Below are 17,656 nucleotides of genomic sequence, written 5' to 3' on the forward strand. Positions count from 1 at the left end.
TCCCACCTCCCTTATAGGGAAGATGCCATCCTGGGCTGCGAGCAGGAGCCAGGCTTAGGAACTATAAAATACAGGCAAAGATAAAACCATACAAAGAAGGAGCCTCTCGATAGGATTTTGACAGTGTGTCTGGCTCCTCTCAAAATGACTGGGAGATGAAAAAAGGCTGTCCCTGGCTGGGAGAAAGGAGAGGTCTGAGGAAGCTATGATATCATGCTGCTTAAAATATGGAGTTCACATCTGGTCAAGCCATTATAGACAATATATGGTAGCACTTTAAAAGGTACAGGGAAGGGTCAGAGGGCAAAGCCCATCACTAAATGATATGAGGAATAGGAGACGACACAAAAAAGGAATAGTGGGGGCAGAGAAAAGAAAGACAGAAATAAATCTGTATTGACTGTGAAGAAAAGAAGTTAAGGGGGAATTTAATTAAAGCGAATACAAATGATTGAGCATTGCAGGTGGTAAAGTAAAAGGGTATGAAATGACATTAAAGTATTGTCCTAGAAGGAAGGGCCGTTTTCCTGGGAAGCTACTGGTGTGTAAAAGAAGACCTCACAGGCTTGGGGATCAGTGTCCAGCATGCTCAGAGCAGGGAGTGTGGGTTTCCAGCAGTGCCCCATGCAACCTTCACCCAGATGCAGCCACTTCATGGCCCCAGCACATGGCCTGTTAGCTGGGAAAGGGACTCTGCTCCCACTTCACTGCCCTGACCTTGGGCTCTGCTGTCCTAGCAGCAATCTGGGGATGAGCCCAGAAAAAAGCATGGGAGTAACAGGAAAGGGAAATCTGGATCAATGAAAGTGTGAGATGGGTGGAAGGAGAATAGCCTGGGGAGAAAATGTCTGAAAATCATATGTGTGGGAGGAGGGAAAATAGAAAAGAGAGATAGGGAAATAACTGGCAAAATGGGAAAAGAGTGATGTAGGTGCAGGAAAATGGAGTTAGAGCAAGGTCGATGTAGTGGTAATAAGATGGAAGAAGTGGGAAGAGGTGACAGGGAAGAAAGAGGGAGAAGCACATGGGGGATATAAGGGAATGGAACCTGAAAGAGGTAAAGGGAGAGAAAGACGTAACATGAGCAGTGATGTGGGAGCAGCAGCAGGTGAGGAAAGCGGCACAAGACATGTTTGGTCTGGGAGCAGAGAAGGCAGAGTAGAGTGTCTCTGGAGTGTACAAGGAGATTTTGTCTGTAGGAGAGATTCTAACAAACTAAGTTTGGGTTTTTTTTAAGATGTAGAAGAAAAAGTAAGAGATTAGATCTGCTCAGGAAAAGGTCAGCTAGAGATCATCTTTCCTGTGTATATACTATTCTTCATTTCCTGCTTGACTTGAAATTGATTTTCATTTGCTTTCCTAATGTACAATGAGAGTAAATTCTTTTGTCTTCCTGGAGTGTCTCTATTCCCAGATGCTACCAAAGGCCCAGTGTGTGTGTTCTGCACTCACACATGCAGTATGCATCTATGTGGCACTCCATAGAGGCAAATGAGTACTGCTGGGGCAAAGAACTCAACATTTTTCAGAAGTGAGAGACAAAACAAGTGTTTTCCTTCATCCTAATGGAGAACTGAGGTCCAGAGATGACAGATAACCTGACCAAGGTTGCTCCAGAAGTTTGCAGCAGAGCTGGGATGTTAGCTGCAGATTCTCAGGCTCTTTTAACTCTCAGCTGACCCATCTTCAGGATTTTGGCTAGGGATCTTATAGACTGCTATTTTTTAAGAAGCTCAGCTAAAGAAATACGCATTTTTAAATTGGGAAGGCAATTGTTGCTTTTTTTCTCTGCTTTGTTGCTTTTTAAGGTGTGCTGGAGTCTTGGGCTTTTCAATCCAGCTGCCTGTGGACCACTCATGGAAAGGAAAACTGCCAAAATGGCTTAAGCATCTCAGGGTGGTGAGCAGTTATAACAGAGACTGCTGTGCTCAGAGCAAAAGCTTGAAGCAGCTTTCTCATAAATCCTGCTTTAAAGCATTGTGTACTAGTTTCTCACTAATATGTGGAACTGACTACCTACAAAATAAAATATGAAAGTGAGTCAGAATACAGAAGTGCTAAGCTACAGATTTATGAACTGTTGCATTTCCAACCACAACAGAGACTTACATTTTCTTCTATTGTCTCAAAAAAATGGGGTTTTTTCCTAATTGGCCAAAGTGGGATTAGAAGCTGTGATGGCTATGCACTTTACAAAGCTTTCTTGGAGCTTACAAAATGCAGATTTTTTAATGCACATCATCAGTGGAACCTCAAGTCATGCAGCTTCTCTGTGGTGCAAACTAACAGAGAGCTGGAAAAATAGGAACACAAAAGCTTCCACAGGGCTTTTTGGTTTTTGGTCAGTGGGCCATTTGAGATGATCCCTGCTCCCCTCGATCCCATGAAGACATTAATGTGACTGTCCAAATTCCCAAAGCACCTTCCAGTGAGGGATGTTTCATGCAGTGAGGAATGGAGGCTCCGGTTTCTTCCATGGCAGTAGGCAACATTACAGCCATTCTGGAGCCCAGAGCAGAGATGTGGAATAAATTGATCTGGATCAAGAAAAGTTAGGAACAGATCTGACAGAGATTGGCTCCTGGTTGTAGTCTTGTACACAATTAATGGGTGCCCTTCTACAGGGAGATTATATCTGCAAATGTCTTACTTCACACAGACTGTTGAGACAGTCTGAAATCCATCAAAAAATCCCTGGTGTCTGCCCAAAAATTTTGGAGTAATTTGCATCCATGGCAATAAAAGCTATATGCTGTTTATTTAGCAGGGCTCTTTTAATGTGCTGTTTGTTGTTTTGATAGTCTATGTCTTCTTCATATTGTAATCATATTAAAAGAGCATTCTTTTCCTGGAATAAAGAGGTAATGATTCACAAGAGGCATAATTATTCCATGCAGTGCAGGCAGGATGCTGCAGAAAGAGCCATCTTCTTTATGCATAAGAGGCTTTTATTGCAAGTGTTCTACACAGTAATTAAATTCCTTTGAATGAGGAGGCTTGATTGGATTTTCTTTGGTTTATTGGGAGGAGTTTGAAAAGCAAGGTATTTAGCTCAATCGCTGTATAATTTTGGCATCTGTTGGAGGTTAGGAGGAAAGGTTCAGAGTGTCTGATTCCCATTTCTCTTATGTGTTACGTTATCTGAACTCCCTTGAATTCAGTTGGATTACACCCTCTCTGTATTTGTATGAGAATCAAGCTCAGAAATTCCTGGCAGAAAGCAGCAGGACACCTGAATGCATGCTGTAAGAATCCAAATCATCTAAGGGAAAAAAGCCTTTCTAAAGGAAAGTTTCTTGCAGTTGCAAAGGCAAATGCCCAAAAGCGAGGACATTTCACATTTGCAGCTTTCCTTCAGATTTGATGTTTGCCTTATGGTGAGTCCAGCTTTGGCCCAGAATGGGGCAAAATTTTAAAAGAAGCAATAAAATAGAACAATGTAACAAAAATCTTGTGCTGTGGCCTGACACACAAGCCAAGATGATGATATGGCACAACTTGTGAGCATTTGAGTTGTTGAGATAAATCTTGTTTGTTTAACATCAACTGTGGTACACAGCTATCAAGTAATGTTGTTTTTTGGGTGTTTTTTTAAGGAAAAGAGTGAAAATGTAAATTAAAAAGAATACTCTGTTATATAGAGCTTCAACATGGAGTTTGTGTCTTATGGCATAAATTACAGCACAAACTCTTCTTGTTACTCAATAAGGTTGCATAACACATCAGGAGGAGAGTATTGCTCAGGCCAGGAAGATGATGTGCAACACCGTGGGGGAAATTTCACCCTGCTTGGATGTCTCTGACAGTACACATGATGAGGAAAGTGGCCTCTTCAACAGCTCAGGAAAATGTCATGGGGCAATGGAAGGTACTCCTCGAATCTAAGGGCTCCCTGCCTGCCAGGTGGTAACACCCAGTGGGAGTGGGAATCTCTGAAGTGCAGGTTGCCAGCAGGGTTCTGCCAGGGCTGGGATCTCATAGAGGTTTCCAAAGGCTCTGCTTGTATCCCAGTAGTGATATTGGGGCTGGTTTTGTAGGGAGAATGGAAGTGGGAAAAAGGAGGAGGAAGACCTGTGGCCATCTTTTGTGAAGGCAAAAAAAAAAGCAAATAGGAAAGACACTGATATGAGGAAACTGGAGGAGCAAGACAGTGACACAGGCATGGAAGTATCAGTGACTAACCTGAGCCTAAGTCTGAGGGGAAATGGCAAAAAATACCTGTGTGCTGCAAAACCTGGAGCTAGACCTGCCTCATGCCTGTGTTTTGGACCCCTAAGCACAGGGGAGTGTAAGTCTATAAAAGAGGTCTTGACGTGCAAAATTTGGTTTATTGCCAGGAATCTAGAAAGCAAGGTATTTAGCTCCTACACAGTGTGAAAATTGCAATGGAGAGGGCAGGAACCATCATAGCAATGGTCTGCAGTTGTCTGTGATGTTGGCACGTTTGAACCTGAGTCAGGTCCAAGTGACTAACACATAACACATCACTGTCCATGAAAATCCTTGGGTGTGCTCATCAGTCATCAAGCCTCTATCCTTGTGGGATACCGGGCCTGATGGTTCTCTGCAGCTGAGGATGCTTCTGATTAATCTTGATAATTGCAACCAGAATGCTTTGGTTTATTACCTTCACTCCTTCCTACTGGCTGCCAGGCGTTTTGAACCTAAAAAACTGCCTGCCCCGTTGTCTTCCTCTGCCTCCTTCCTTACAATCCTCTGGTCTCAGTGCATTTGAGGAGCACCATGAGTCCAATCGGACCTGGGCTAAGTGGCCCAGGATTTTACAGAAAATAATATTGTAAGCTGACACGGATGACTCGTATCAAGCCGTGGTTTCCCTCTTGTGACTCTACTGACTTTGAATGGTTGTGTTTCCCTTCACTGTTTATTAATTCTCAGCAAGGACCTCTCCTGGGGCCAGCTGTCTGTACAGAGAGTTGATAACGCAGTTATACTTTGTCACAAAAAAATGGGAATTTTGGCTAAAAAAAATTTTTTTTCAAGGGTTGAATTAAAAAATTTTCTGTTTTACTGATGTTTATTTTGTGTCTGGGCTTCCTGAGCAGAGACAGTTATACCTGAGGACTACCTGGCTGATGCTGCAAACAGGAAGCAGTACAGTGTGGATCCTGCTGACGCTGCCTTGGGCTCCACGTACACCGTGCATCAAAGTCCTGCAGATGGACACCCTTCTGGAGGCTCCTCTTCCTCCTGTAGCCATCATCCTGCCCAGATGGCTTCAGGGGGGTCCTCATCTGCTGGCCTGCGGCATCAGACCTCCAGCCCAACAAGGAATGGGGCCTACCTTGAAGGAAACAGAAGTGGTAATGTAACATCTTCCATTTAGCAATGTGTGCTGCTATGCTGGTGCTGTGCTGCAGTCTTAACTCATCCCCAAATTCCCAAGAAAATTAGTAAGGTGGTTCTGTGATGGAATCCATCCAGACCATTCCTGCTTCCATTTAGAAGGGGAAATAATAACCTGTGTAAACACAAAATCAGTCTGTTCACCATTAAGTAAAAAGGTGAAGGTTTTCTAATGCTGTTGTTATGTAAACATATGTATTACCTATAATTGTGTGGCAATCACACCTGTTATTATCAGCTCAGACATAAAGACATTAATATATAAGTCATTCCTCCCAAAAATTTATACTGCCTGCAGGCAGGTACTTGTTATTTTTGTGACACCAGCTGTGTACAAAATGTGATACAGAGCAAACCCAAATATTAGTGCCTACCTCAAAGCATTTAGCCAGAGGTTTTACTTCCTAGCTCTGTGCCCATCCTGCCCCTTTAATTACATACCAAGCCAGATTTTGCTTGAAAAAGACTCCTCAACAAAACATATGTTTTTAAAAATCATTCAGCTCATTGCTTAAGGCTCTTTTATTCTTCTGGAAGCAAAGTCACAAGAAGTTTACCTGCAAATTCAAGAAATGCCATGGGAACCACTGCATTCAATGATTCTTCTTCCCTTTCTTGGTATTTTTGTTCAGTTACCATTTGCTGGGGCAGTTGCTCTACTTACCCACTACAGTTCCTGGTGGCCATGATTTTTTTCCTCTTGAAATTACCCAAGTTCATCAGACGGGTTAGCTATTTCACTGAACTTCAGTTAACTTTGTTTGCATTTTTCAAATTCTCAGTCAACAGGTCTTTATCAGTAGTGATGCTAATAGTGTCTTCACCTCTTACTAATTATTCAAACTTCATGTATGCATTTTTCATTCTGATGACAGAATGAAAAGGAGTTGAATGTCTCAGCCATTCAAAGGAGTTGGATGTCTCAACCATTTTAAAGTCATTAATTTTTTCCCTTCCTCATTTATTAATGGAATCTACTGCCACTCTAGTACTATTTTTTAAAAATCTTGATATATTTGCAGAAGATTACTGGTTCCCCTAGCCCCTTTGTCTACCATTATCTCATTACGCTGTCTTTTTGCCCTTGCATTTCCCTTGGAAACTTCAATTGATTCTGCATATTCTTGCTTGGAAGACATTCCAGAGCCTCTATTTAGTTTTCTTTGCTTAATCTGTACTTAATTCTTTCACATTCCTCACCTCCCCAACATCTGTATTATTTCTTGTTCCCGAAATTTCACTATTTAATATTTTAGAACATTATTCTTCCAAAATATGTATCACAAGTATTTATCTCTGTATTTACCTGTTTATCTAAGTTTGCCTTCTTAGATATTCAATACCCATCCAAAATTATCACTGGTTTGCTATTATTTTTGCACACTTTCTCCCCTGGTTTAGCCCTACGTTAGCCTATTACAGAGACCACTGATAAGTGTTTGGGTCTCATAATTACCTCATTCTTTACTTACAGAGCCAACTTTACCCAAAGCAAAGTTTTTCTTCTTTCTAGGCATAATTTATATGTTGCTGAATCATAAGTAAGCAAAGATGAGTAAGTGGAGCATGTCAATCTCTGTTCTTATCCTCTTCAGTTTGTATACTTATGAGGCAGAGACGGGCTCATTAAAAAGAGGAAGAATTTATCTCTGAAACCTCAAACCAATCCTGTTTATTTATGGATGGTTTTGAAAAATAGCTTGCCTTATTTATCACGGTGGGCAAATATCATGGAAAAAGCCATAATCATAAAACATATCTCAGTGCATAGCAGAACATGTCTTTCAAGTGGAATGGATGAGATTAAACCTCAAAGCTCTCATTAATGCTATCGGAAGCTTGATGCCTAATTCCCCTTGATTATGCTAAAAAATTCTGAAAAAAAGATGTAAAAAAAAATAATTTCAGAAAGCCAGTTGGGGCTGCAAACAGATAAACATGCACTTTCCTGTCATCATTTGCCAAATTGAAGCTTTTAAATTAGGGAAGGAATAGTCAAGGACATCATAAACCTTTCCAAGCCTGCTTACATAACAGACAAAGCCTTTGTCCCAATTATGAAGAATTGTGTGTTCAACCACAATATAATAACCTTAACCTTGCCCTGTAGCTTGTTATTTTTATGGAGATTTTATTATCCAGTATTAGCAGTTAATTATTATCACCTGAGGGTCTTTGTTAAAGGGGCAGTCCTGCTTTTTAATACATGTATTTTCTGAAAACATTTGGGGGCATGGGAGTAGAAATTTCTCTTTTTCCAGAATAATGCTGCAAGCAGCTCGTAGGGGGCAGATCCAGCACTGCCCCAAGGCAAAGGAGCTGCTGATGGCATTGTGAGCCTCAGCACTGTATTCGGCAAATACAGCCTGCCTGCTAATTTTTGAGGACATTTCAGTCTGAAAGTTTCAGTGCTTCCAGCGAGCTGCCTTTTTGTCTCACCTGCAAAGGAGAGGCAAAGCAAGAAAAGCCCGGATAAATATTTAATGTCCGCTGCCACGTCTGGTGCAGGTGGATGCCGGGCTGCTCCTGCAGAGTTGCAGAGTGTGCCATGCTGCCAGTGGGACCGGCTGCCACCCTGCTGGGACAGGGACTCCGCTGTGACGCGTCGCTTGGCGCAGGACACCAGGCAGGTGGTGCCCGACATGTCCCGCCAGCGCCGGCCAGGGCAAACAGGTGTGCTGAGCCTGATTCTTCGCAGAGCTCTCCGCTGATCAACTTGTCAACACCCTGCCCCGCCCCAAATATCCTGTAGTTGTGTTCTTCCAGATGCCTGCTTCTCTGATGCATCTCTTCTTCTCCTGCTTGGTGTGCCCTAGATTTTTAGAACAGTATCTTAAAGCCTTCCTCCTTTCCTTGTTTATAGTGGGGGGTGGCTTGTTTTTTAAAATAATTCCCATTTCTCGGCACCTTTGAGGGTCTGCTAATTCTGCGTAGTTTCAGTAGATCTGCTACTCCTTATTGTCTGCTCCAGTGCAATCAGAGAGAACCTTTTAAAATTTCATTCCCACCCCCTTCCCCTGAGGCAAAGAAATCATTTAGGCCTGCAGCAATATTAAAGTTCATCTGTCACTCCCTTTCCACTCTTATCTATCAATGACTGTACTCCCCCTGGGCTCTGTTTGTTTGCCAAGAACATATTTAGGGAGTCTGTTATTTGTCTTTCCTTCTTTTGCAGGTTTAACTCCATTTTAACATTTTATTTCCTTGTCATGCCTCTGCAGCCATTTGGCTGTTGGCTCTGTCTCCATTCTCCTTCTCAGGAGGGTCCAGAGGTTAGACATGAGTGGCAAAGGAAAGTGTGGGGTGAAAACTCAGACTGAGCCAGGCTACCTCTTTCTCTCAGCTCACTCAGCTTTTGCCACTGACCTGGTAATTCCAGCTGTTTCTGTGTGGGCAATGGTCTTGACTGGGATGCCTGGAGATGTTCCTCTGCAGAGGAACCTCTTCACTGTCCTTCCCAATATCGTTTGAGGCAGGAGGGGAAAGTGCTTCCCTCTGATTACCTAAATTTCCATATCTTGTTCCATTAATTTGACAAATTTTTGCCACCTGTCAAAAACAGGAAATTGGATTTGACCTAGATTATGATCTCTAAAAATAATTATTGGTCGCAAGCACTCCCATCTCTTTGTAATCTGAGTATTCATTATCATCTTGATTAATTCTGATGACAGGATGGCATAGGATACCCAGGAGACATGAGACTTCCTCGTTTATCTTATTCTTAGGTTAAGTGTGAATACCTTCAGATATGAAAAGAATGTATAGCACTTGCCCTGCTGCCATCAAACACTTTTGTGCTTCATATAATCTTTCACCAAAGTGATGCTATTGAAAGAAACCCCATGCCTTTTTGTAGAGATGAAATTATCTCTTTTCTTTTGTAAATTGAGAAATTACACTCAGCTGGGTAAACTGCAGTGTTAAAAAGCCAAATAAATTAATCAACAAAATTAATAATAAAATATATAGAAAAACAGATTGTTTCCAGACTCATCAGCTAAAACCTGATATTTTGCTGCAAACTGAGGGTATCTCAGTTTTATTAATAATATTTAAATGTAGCTCCTTTCACGCAAGTAAATTAACACCTCTTAATTAATGAAAAAGCAACGAGAATCCAAAACTTGGTACTAGGTAGGTACATAAAGACAAAAAGAGTATTTGAAGAATTAGTATTAACACATAATTCTTGTTTGTATATTATGATATTATACTATCCCCTGGGCATGGCTTTGAAAGGGTTATCCTCACCTGCTAGGGTCTGGAAGAGTTCTAGCCATGCAGTCTCTTTAGAAAGGTCATTTATATATTTGTCTTTCAGAAATCACATTTATACTATTGATTGCTAGATTGCAAAGGAGTGAATAGATTCCTCCTGTCATTTCAACCTTTTCTTCTCATCCCCCCTCCTTTTGTTACAGATACTTCCAATACCTGTGAAGGCTCCCAGCTGCATTTGGGGCTCTCTGCTCCCCTCTGCCCTTTCCTGGGCAGGTTGCAGGCAGGAGTCAGTGGGCTGCAGGCTGCCCTTTCTGTTCCTGGTGTAAGTCCCAGGCTAAGTCCTCTGGGCTTTCCTCACATTTATACAAATTTAAGGGAAAAAATATGCTCCTCAGTAGTGGCACATTTCCCCTGACCATGTTATGGCAGTAGCAGAGAAACTACTGCAGTCTTTTGGTCACAGCCAAACCTTTCTCTCCTCCCTCTATTCTCTGACTAGTTTGCAAAAGCTTGGTCTTTCTCCTGACCTTTGGTTTGAGGTGATGCAGTGTCTGATGCCTCCACACATCAGCTCTCATCCAAACCATCGACAGATCATGAAGGGGAGAAATACCCCTGTGTCTCCAAGACAAGTCTCGGTTCTCCCTGACAAGTCTCTTGTCCCTGACAGAGTTCCTTAATGTTACTGATGATCCAGGGGTTGGTCAAGATTACCCTGTTCGTTTTGCACTCTCTGTCTTCATTGTTTCATGCCAAGGCTCCAGATGGTGCCTGTACCGCTGTGTATTGCATTTATTCTGTGAGCAGAGCCCAGGGTCACCTGAGTCCATACAAACACCGGTCCTCGCTGTCTAATTAAAAGGACCTGCGGCTGTTCCTTGTCCTTTGTATCCAGAACAGTGACTTAGCAAATGAGAGTGCAATTATCATGATATTTACATCTCATCTCATTATGAAAACCATCGACCAGATTTGCACATTCATAGCACTGCTGCTTTCTGGAGTTCATTGTGAGTAACTGCAAATACACCTCATTACATTATACTGTAAGATGAGCATGGTGCCAAGGGAAAAAGGACAAATATGCACATAAACCCATTACTGGGTGTATATGGGCAGAGTCTCAGCTAATATAAATCACCAGAGCTCTATTGAAGTCAATGGAATGACAATCTACACAAGCCCCAAACACCCCGTGCACATTTACTCACATGCATAAGGATTGTGTTTGGAGTCATGCATGGGGATTCTCACACATCTCATCTGTCTTTTTAAGCTCACTGTTTCTCTGGAGAGCTCATCCCTTCTCTCCTCAGCAGTAAGGATTGTCTCTTGGCTACCTGGGACGTTTCCAGGCTCTAGTTTAGGTGTCTGCACTCTACATGCACTCTTCTGTTTGATTTCTGGTATTCTGCAGTGGATACTTGCTTTCCATTTGCACTCCTCTCATTAAAAACTGGGCCTTGACAGAAAGAGATGAGCAGCTGAGATGTGAGCAAGTAACATTTAATGCATCTGTGTGCTGCTGCCTGCTAAGGCAGAGTTTGCTTGGTGTGTATGTAAGAAAATGGAAACAGCTTTCCTGTAACCTAGCATAATATAGTTATTGTTGTAAAGAAGAAGCATAAGTGGGAGTACAAATTATATTCAGGTGGAGATTGAGATTTATAATTCTGCAGAGACTAAGAATAAAAACATAAATGCACTTTCATTCCAACGTGCCTTTATTCGCTTGATTTAAAGCTACAGCAACCTGAAGTTGCCTTAAATCATCGAGGGGTTATACCATTAAAAAGTCACATGTGCAATGTTCATCTTCACGTGTTTTAGTAACTTCCCAAATTGGCATTCACTGGGGACCATCAGCTTTGTGAGAGACTAAGATTAGGAAGATATAGACTGAAAACCTTCTGCTAAACTCTAAAAGAAGTATGAATATCTGAATGCAAGTTTTAAAACCCTGTTTGCTAAATCCTGATTTTATCCTCTAGCCTTCACATTCAATGGCAGACTCCTTTGTTTATTGCTGAAGATCTTTCTCTCCAGGTGTGAAGGCAGTGTTTTCTTGAGCCAAGATCCCTGCAGATCAGACAGCAGGGGCAGCTTGGTTTAAGAGCCTGGCAGCTGGCACATTTTTCCTTCCCCAGCAGGGACTTAAGGGTTTCATGTTTTTTAACACAATTCACCAGCTGGGATCATGTCTTCCAATAGGCAGTCAGATTGGAAACTTCTGCAAGTCCCCTTTCCCTATGCCACCATCTCAGGCCAGTCCTTGCACTCAGAGAACCAATGTCCAGGGCTGCAGCGAGGCTGCCAAAGCCCTGCACACTCACAATCCCAAACCGAGGAAACCTCTGCTTGCCATTGTAATGCACTGTTGTGGGCTTTTTGTACCGATAGCCTCAAGCCCTTCACCTGAACAACAAGATGCAGCTCGGCCATCAAGCAAGAATCCTTTGACCTGGACGGTGGATGATGTGGTTTGGTTTGTGAAGGATGCAGACCCTCAAGCTTTAGGCCCTCATGTGGAGCTCTTCAGAAAGCACGTATGTAGAAGGCTTACCACCTCTGGGTAATTTAAGTCACAAGAGACAGCCAGCACATGTCACACACAGCCCCTCAACTGCCTTGGGCTTCCTCAACCAGGTTGAATGCAGGGCCTGGCAAGGAGCTCAGCACCTCTGGAGGGTTTGGGCTGAACAAGTTTCACTTATCCCTTGAGATGGTGGTTAAACACCAGGATGGGCTTGTGAAAAGGTGGACAATGCCCCAAGCTTGTCAGTGTTTAAGAGGCTTTTGGAAAGTGCCCCTAATAACACAGTGTCATTTGATCAGCCCTGAATTGCTCCGGAAGTTGGACTAGATCATTGTAGGTCCCTTCTGACTAAAACAGTTCTATTCTATTCTATTCTATTCTATTCTATTCTATTCCATTCCATTCCATTCCATTCCACTCTATTTTGTGCTATGTTATGCTACTCTATTCATTTCTATGTCAATGGGGAAACCATAACAGTGTCTTTAGAAAATGCTCACTGTTTGTTCCCAGCTACTCCAGCATAAATTGTTTCTATGCCAAGCCTTAGAGAAAACACGGAGGGTCTGGTGCTCATTTTTCATTGTCAGATTGGCAAAAAAAAGCCTGATTTCAATGACAATTTTTTTCACAGGATATATATGATTCTTCTCTGAAGAGCATTTTTATGTGTCTCTAGATATTTAGCAGGAGAAACCCAAAACAGCCACTATTTTAATATTTTCCCTCTCAGTATTATGTAACTACATAACCAAATTTAACAGACCTGCTGACTCTCTAGAGGATATGATAGTTGCTTTAGTAAGAATAACCTCCAGTGATAGAAATTTTATAATCCTTAATTAGTAAAGGGGAAACTTGTCTGATCTGGAGTTTCTTGTTCTGCTGCTGTATATGGACTTGACACCAATGTATCTATTAGCATTTTTTGCCTTCTCCATCTCTCCTTAATCGATTCAGTCTGGCTATGAAAAATGGATTTTACCCTAGCTGTTTGTGTTCAGCTGGAGGAAGTAAGTTTTCATGTAAGTGCCTGGACCTAGACCTAAATGAGAATTGCTCCCCAGCCCTTAGTGCTGACCAGCACTCCCAGTGCTGCAGAGACAACAAGAGGGCCTGATCATTCCTTGCCCCTATGCAGCAGAGACAAGTGGGGATGTGGAGCTGCAGATGAGAGCTGAGGAACGAGCTGAGGGAACGAGCTGGACTTCAGCTACACTCTGCCTCCAGGGTTTCCAGATAGAGGAGAGGAGGTGGCTGAGGAGCAGCTGAAAATTAAGATAACACAGGCCCTGGTGTCTGCTCACCCTAGGAAGGCATTGAGGCCATCTGCCGTTCTGCAGACAGGTCTGTGGGATGAGAACAGCAGCAGGCACAGTGGTGTAGGGCCAAATCTGCAAGTACAGGTTAGGTGCTGTACTACCTTTCCTGCCTTCTGCCTTATAAGCTGATAATGAAAGCATGGCTTATATTGGTCATGTGGGCAACCAGGCACATAAACAAGCCACCTTCAGACTTGAAAGAACTTGCTATAAAATTAGTTTCTTACAATATCAGAAGGGGCTGTTCATCAAGAGAAAACCTTCACGCAAGGGAGTGAGAATTGACCCAGTCTGAGGCATAGAGGTATACCTCAAAGGAAAACCCCCAACTTTTAAAGTTTGTATTGTAAATATGGAAAGTGCAAAAGCACTAATTTTGTCTAGTTTCCATTTGTAGCAAAGTATGCTTTTATGTAGCAGCAGGAATGCTGCCTGGGAATGCTCCAGGCAGTCATGGGCCAGCTGCACTGGAGAATGCCATGATACTGCAGCTGCTCTGCGACCAAAGAGATCAAGCTAAATTGCCACTAAAGACTGTCCCTGTCATCCTTTGTTGCGCACCCAGCACCCATGGGCTCTACTTATCACTGGTTTCCTTGTAAAATATGCCATAGGTGTGAGAACCTGGGTATGATTGCCACACAACTCAATTCAATTACACCTTTGAGTTATATATATCCCTGCAATTTTTCAGCCTTCAAACCTCATCTGGATTAGCACAAAGACCCCAGGGGTGAGAGACAAGTGATTAGTCCATTAACCTCAGCCATATCTTCCTGTATGTTCAATCTTTCTATGGAGCAGGTGCATAATTTACTTAGAAGCACTTACTGTCATTGACAAGGCCCAGCTATCACCCGAAATAGTTGCTTTGGCAATCAGCTCATCTGAGCTGGGAGAGAGAGACTGTTGGGACCAGCAGGAAGAAAACAGCTGGAGGATGTACCCTGAACGTGGGCAGCGTGCTTTCCTACTGCTCTACCAGGCCATTTGGGTGTTGACCTCAGTCCTCAGAGCCAGCTCTTCCAGCCTGCAGCCCACGTCCTTCACTGCCCCAAAAGGCGCTGCAGGATGTCCTGGCTCTGTCTGCTCTTCCCACCAGGAGCAGAAGCTTTGCTTGTTGCCAAGATACTTGAGGAGCTCTGTCACAGGTAGCTCCTGAGAGTGTACACCAAAGACTGAGAAATTTCCTGCACCTCCCATCGGCTGTTCCCTGCTCTGTCAGCATGTATGTGTGCCAAGGACAGCTGAGCTCATCACTGACAGAGCTCTTGCTCTCACGGAAAGGAGATGCTGCCCTGGCCAGGGACCTGGCAGCAGCACCATGTGAGATCATGGAGACTCCATCAGTGGAAAAGTCTTGGCATAAAGATAGGGGGAAAGGAAACAGAGGAGGGGAAAGGTGGCCCTGATGGCACTGAATGTTACCAGTTCCAGACCTGGTCCAAAATCTGCTGGGGCTAAGGTACATGTGGGAACCACGTTATCAAAGTCTTCTTTTAAAAAATTATTTTTAAAAGGGCTGACACAGTAATATTGTGAAGAAGTCAAGCCAAGAATCTGCACAGGGAAATGGCTAATATGGGCTATTTAATTGGATATGAATGCTCCCTCTGGCATACTATTGTCATGGAGTTTAATCTTGACCCCTACACAGTAATAATAATGGAAATAATAAAATGCTGAACTCAACATTTAGAAGCAGCTGCCTCCACACCTGACCCTTGACAGTGTTTTTACCCTGTGGCACCCCAGTTAAAGGAGTTCTTATTTTATTTCTTATGCAAATAGTAATTATATGTAACACTTATTCTTACTTTACATTAGCTTCCTTAAAATAATGGCAAGGAGAGCAGGGAGGTGGAGAGAGTTTCTATTATAGATAGAGTGGGGGTTGCAAAATGAGGAGCATTAATTGATTGAGTTAATCAGAAAGTGACCTTAACTGCTCATCAGATAAATCACCTGGTGAATGGAATAATAATGATCAGGGCAAATCAGGATCCATAGCGTTGCTTAATAAGTAGGCAATGGATCACAGTGGAAAGATCTGACCATCAAAACCATAGAACACAGTGTAGACAGCGCTGAGGTGTGTGTATCTGTGTATGTGTACACACACACACACACAGGCACTTGTGATGTTTTAGTTCTGGCACTCCAAGTGTGTGAATGTGCTGGAAGATGTGGGGACAGGTAGTATTTTTGGCAGATCTACTGATAGAGTCAGGAAAAACCATACAGTCTTTGGATCCAAGGAATAGCAGTACAGCTGAAAGCGTCTGTGTTCTACAGCCCATAGTAAAGGAGCGTCTGTTTCTCTGTGGGCTCAGGCTTCTTTTGCAGTAGAACTTCATAATTTCAAAAGGTTTTCAAGCCAACAGCTCTGGGATAAACAGCTGAGCTTGGTGGCAATTTCTTCCACTTACACGAGGGTTAAATTAAAATTTAGCAAATTTAATAATAAATGCAATTAAAAAAGCAAGTTACTACTGTCTTGAATCTGAGAATAAAGCTATATATACATATATATATATACACATGCGCATATATATATTGCATCACTGGGTATAAGTGTACTGGAGCTATGTGAAACACACAGATAGCTGGGGACAAAACTGAAACTGAGATCCAGAGGTGTTCTATTAGCAGTTTAATATGGCTACATCCTTCACTGTCACCATCATTCATGCCTTTCTCTCAAGGCTGACTGGCTTTTCTCAGAATTGCACTTAGAGCAACACTGATTTTTAAAAAATTCTACTTTTAATTGCAAAATAAATTGAAAACCTAAACTAATCTTATAGTTCCTTGAAGAACAAAAACTAGTATTTAATTAAACCTTCCTTTATGGCTTCCTCCTATCACATCTCAGATTTCAGGTTTTTAATGAAATTTCAAAATGCATGACATTTCAGGTAGCTCTACCCTAAATGACACGCTGTTTCTAATTCACCTTGTTTAATGTGTCAGGACACAGCACTTAAAGGGGGGGCGGTCAACATATTTTGATTCTCTTCCTCTCTTTTGAAACCAGGAAATTGATGGCAATGCTTTGTTACTGCTGAAAAGCGACATGATCATGAAATACCTGGGGCTGAAATTGGGACCAGCACTGAAACTGTGTTACCACATTGATAAGCTCAAGCAAGCCAAGTTCTAATAATTTCTCGAACAACAGAATCTAAGCTAAATCTAGATGGAAGACTAAAGGTAACATGTTGCCTTACAGAAATGCATTCATTTGCAGATTGCTTTTCCTTCTTTTTTATCAAAGACTGTCTTTTTTAACATTTGTGCATTGTCACCTTTTTTTAATCCAATGGGATCTTTTTGGGCCGCTTTGTGTTAATAATTTGCCAAAAAGTATATAATTACAATAATTATTTTGTATCATTAATATAATTATGATTATAGTAAGTCCTATTTTTGTAACCAGAAGTGGGAAATCAAAACCAAACACAGCTACAGCATGTGCATAGGACTGCGAGAAGACAAACCGAGAGTCCCTCATTTGCCACCGGTCTGCCTCTTGAGGAGCAATCGCTGACCTGCACTGCCGGGGCACTGGCCCCACTCTCCATGCTCCAGGGCTGGAAAAGCGCAGCCTTCGGTCACCTTTTGTCTGATGGAAACTGTCTTGCACTATCCGGAAAACTTGAATTATTCACTTAAACAAATTAAAAAAACCAAACAAACAAGAACAAAGAAAAGGGGGGGGGGGGGGAAATAGCAGTGTAAATTATCCTGATTCCACAAGTAATATGTGCAAAAATAATCTTCTTGGCATGAGTCACTGTTCTGAGGGGGGGGGGGAAGAGAAGAAGAAATAATTTTTAAAAAGAGGGAGGGGAAGGCTTTTCCCCCAGCTGAAGTCGTTTATCCCGCTAGAGGGAGCAGCCCCAGACCGGCGGCTGGAGCTCGGGCGAGCTTTGGCCGTCACGGCTCTCCTGTCCAACACGTCCGCAATCACCACCACGGAATCGCGGGCTCCCAGCAGGATAATACATCCAAGAAGGGCCCGAATGCAGAGAGCGTTTCTGGCAGGATGTTCCCGTCGCCCCGAGAAGGGGGTGGATGGCTCCCGTGGTGTCTGGCACGCACAGCTGTCAGCTCCGCTCCTGAGCTGCCCCAGTCTGGCGCACACTCTGTGGCATCCAGGAAAAACAAAATAATCTCAATTTGGTTTTGTTTGCATCTTTAAAAA

At 42.6% G+C, this 17,656-nt stretch overlaps 1 protein-coding gene across 1 annotated transcript in view; it reads left to right on the forward strand.

Annotated features, from left to right (window-relative positions):
• Positions 1–16,612, forward strand: part of SCML4 (Scm polycomb group protein like 4) — a 39,801-nt gene extending 23,189 nt beyond the window's left edge. Inside the window, exons 5-7 of the mRNA XM_041414914.1 lie at positions 5,067–5,324; positions 11,992–12,137; positions 16,487–16,612. Coding sequence (XP_041270848.1) covers positions 5,067–5,324; positions 11,992–12,137; positions 16,487–16,612 — 530 coding nt within the window. The remainder of the gene's footprint in view (positions 1–5,066; positions 5,325–11,991; positions 12,138–16,486) is intronic.
• The last annotated feature ends 1,044 nt before the right edge of the window (positions 16,613–17,656 follow it).

Source organism: Onychostruthus taczanowskii, unplaced genomic scaffold (genome assembly GCF_017590055.1).
Source record: "Onychostruthus taczanowskii isolate IOZ18803 unplaced genomic scaffold, ASM1759005v1 scaffold48, whole genome shotgun sequence".
NCBI classification, from domain to species: domain Eukaryota; kingdom Metazoa; phylum Chordata; class Aves; order Passeriformes; family Passeridae; genus Onychostruthus; species Onychostruthus taczanowskii.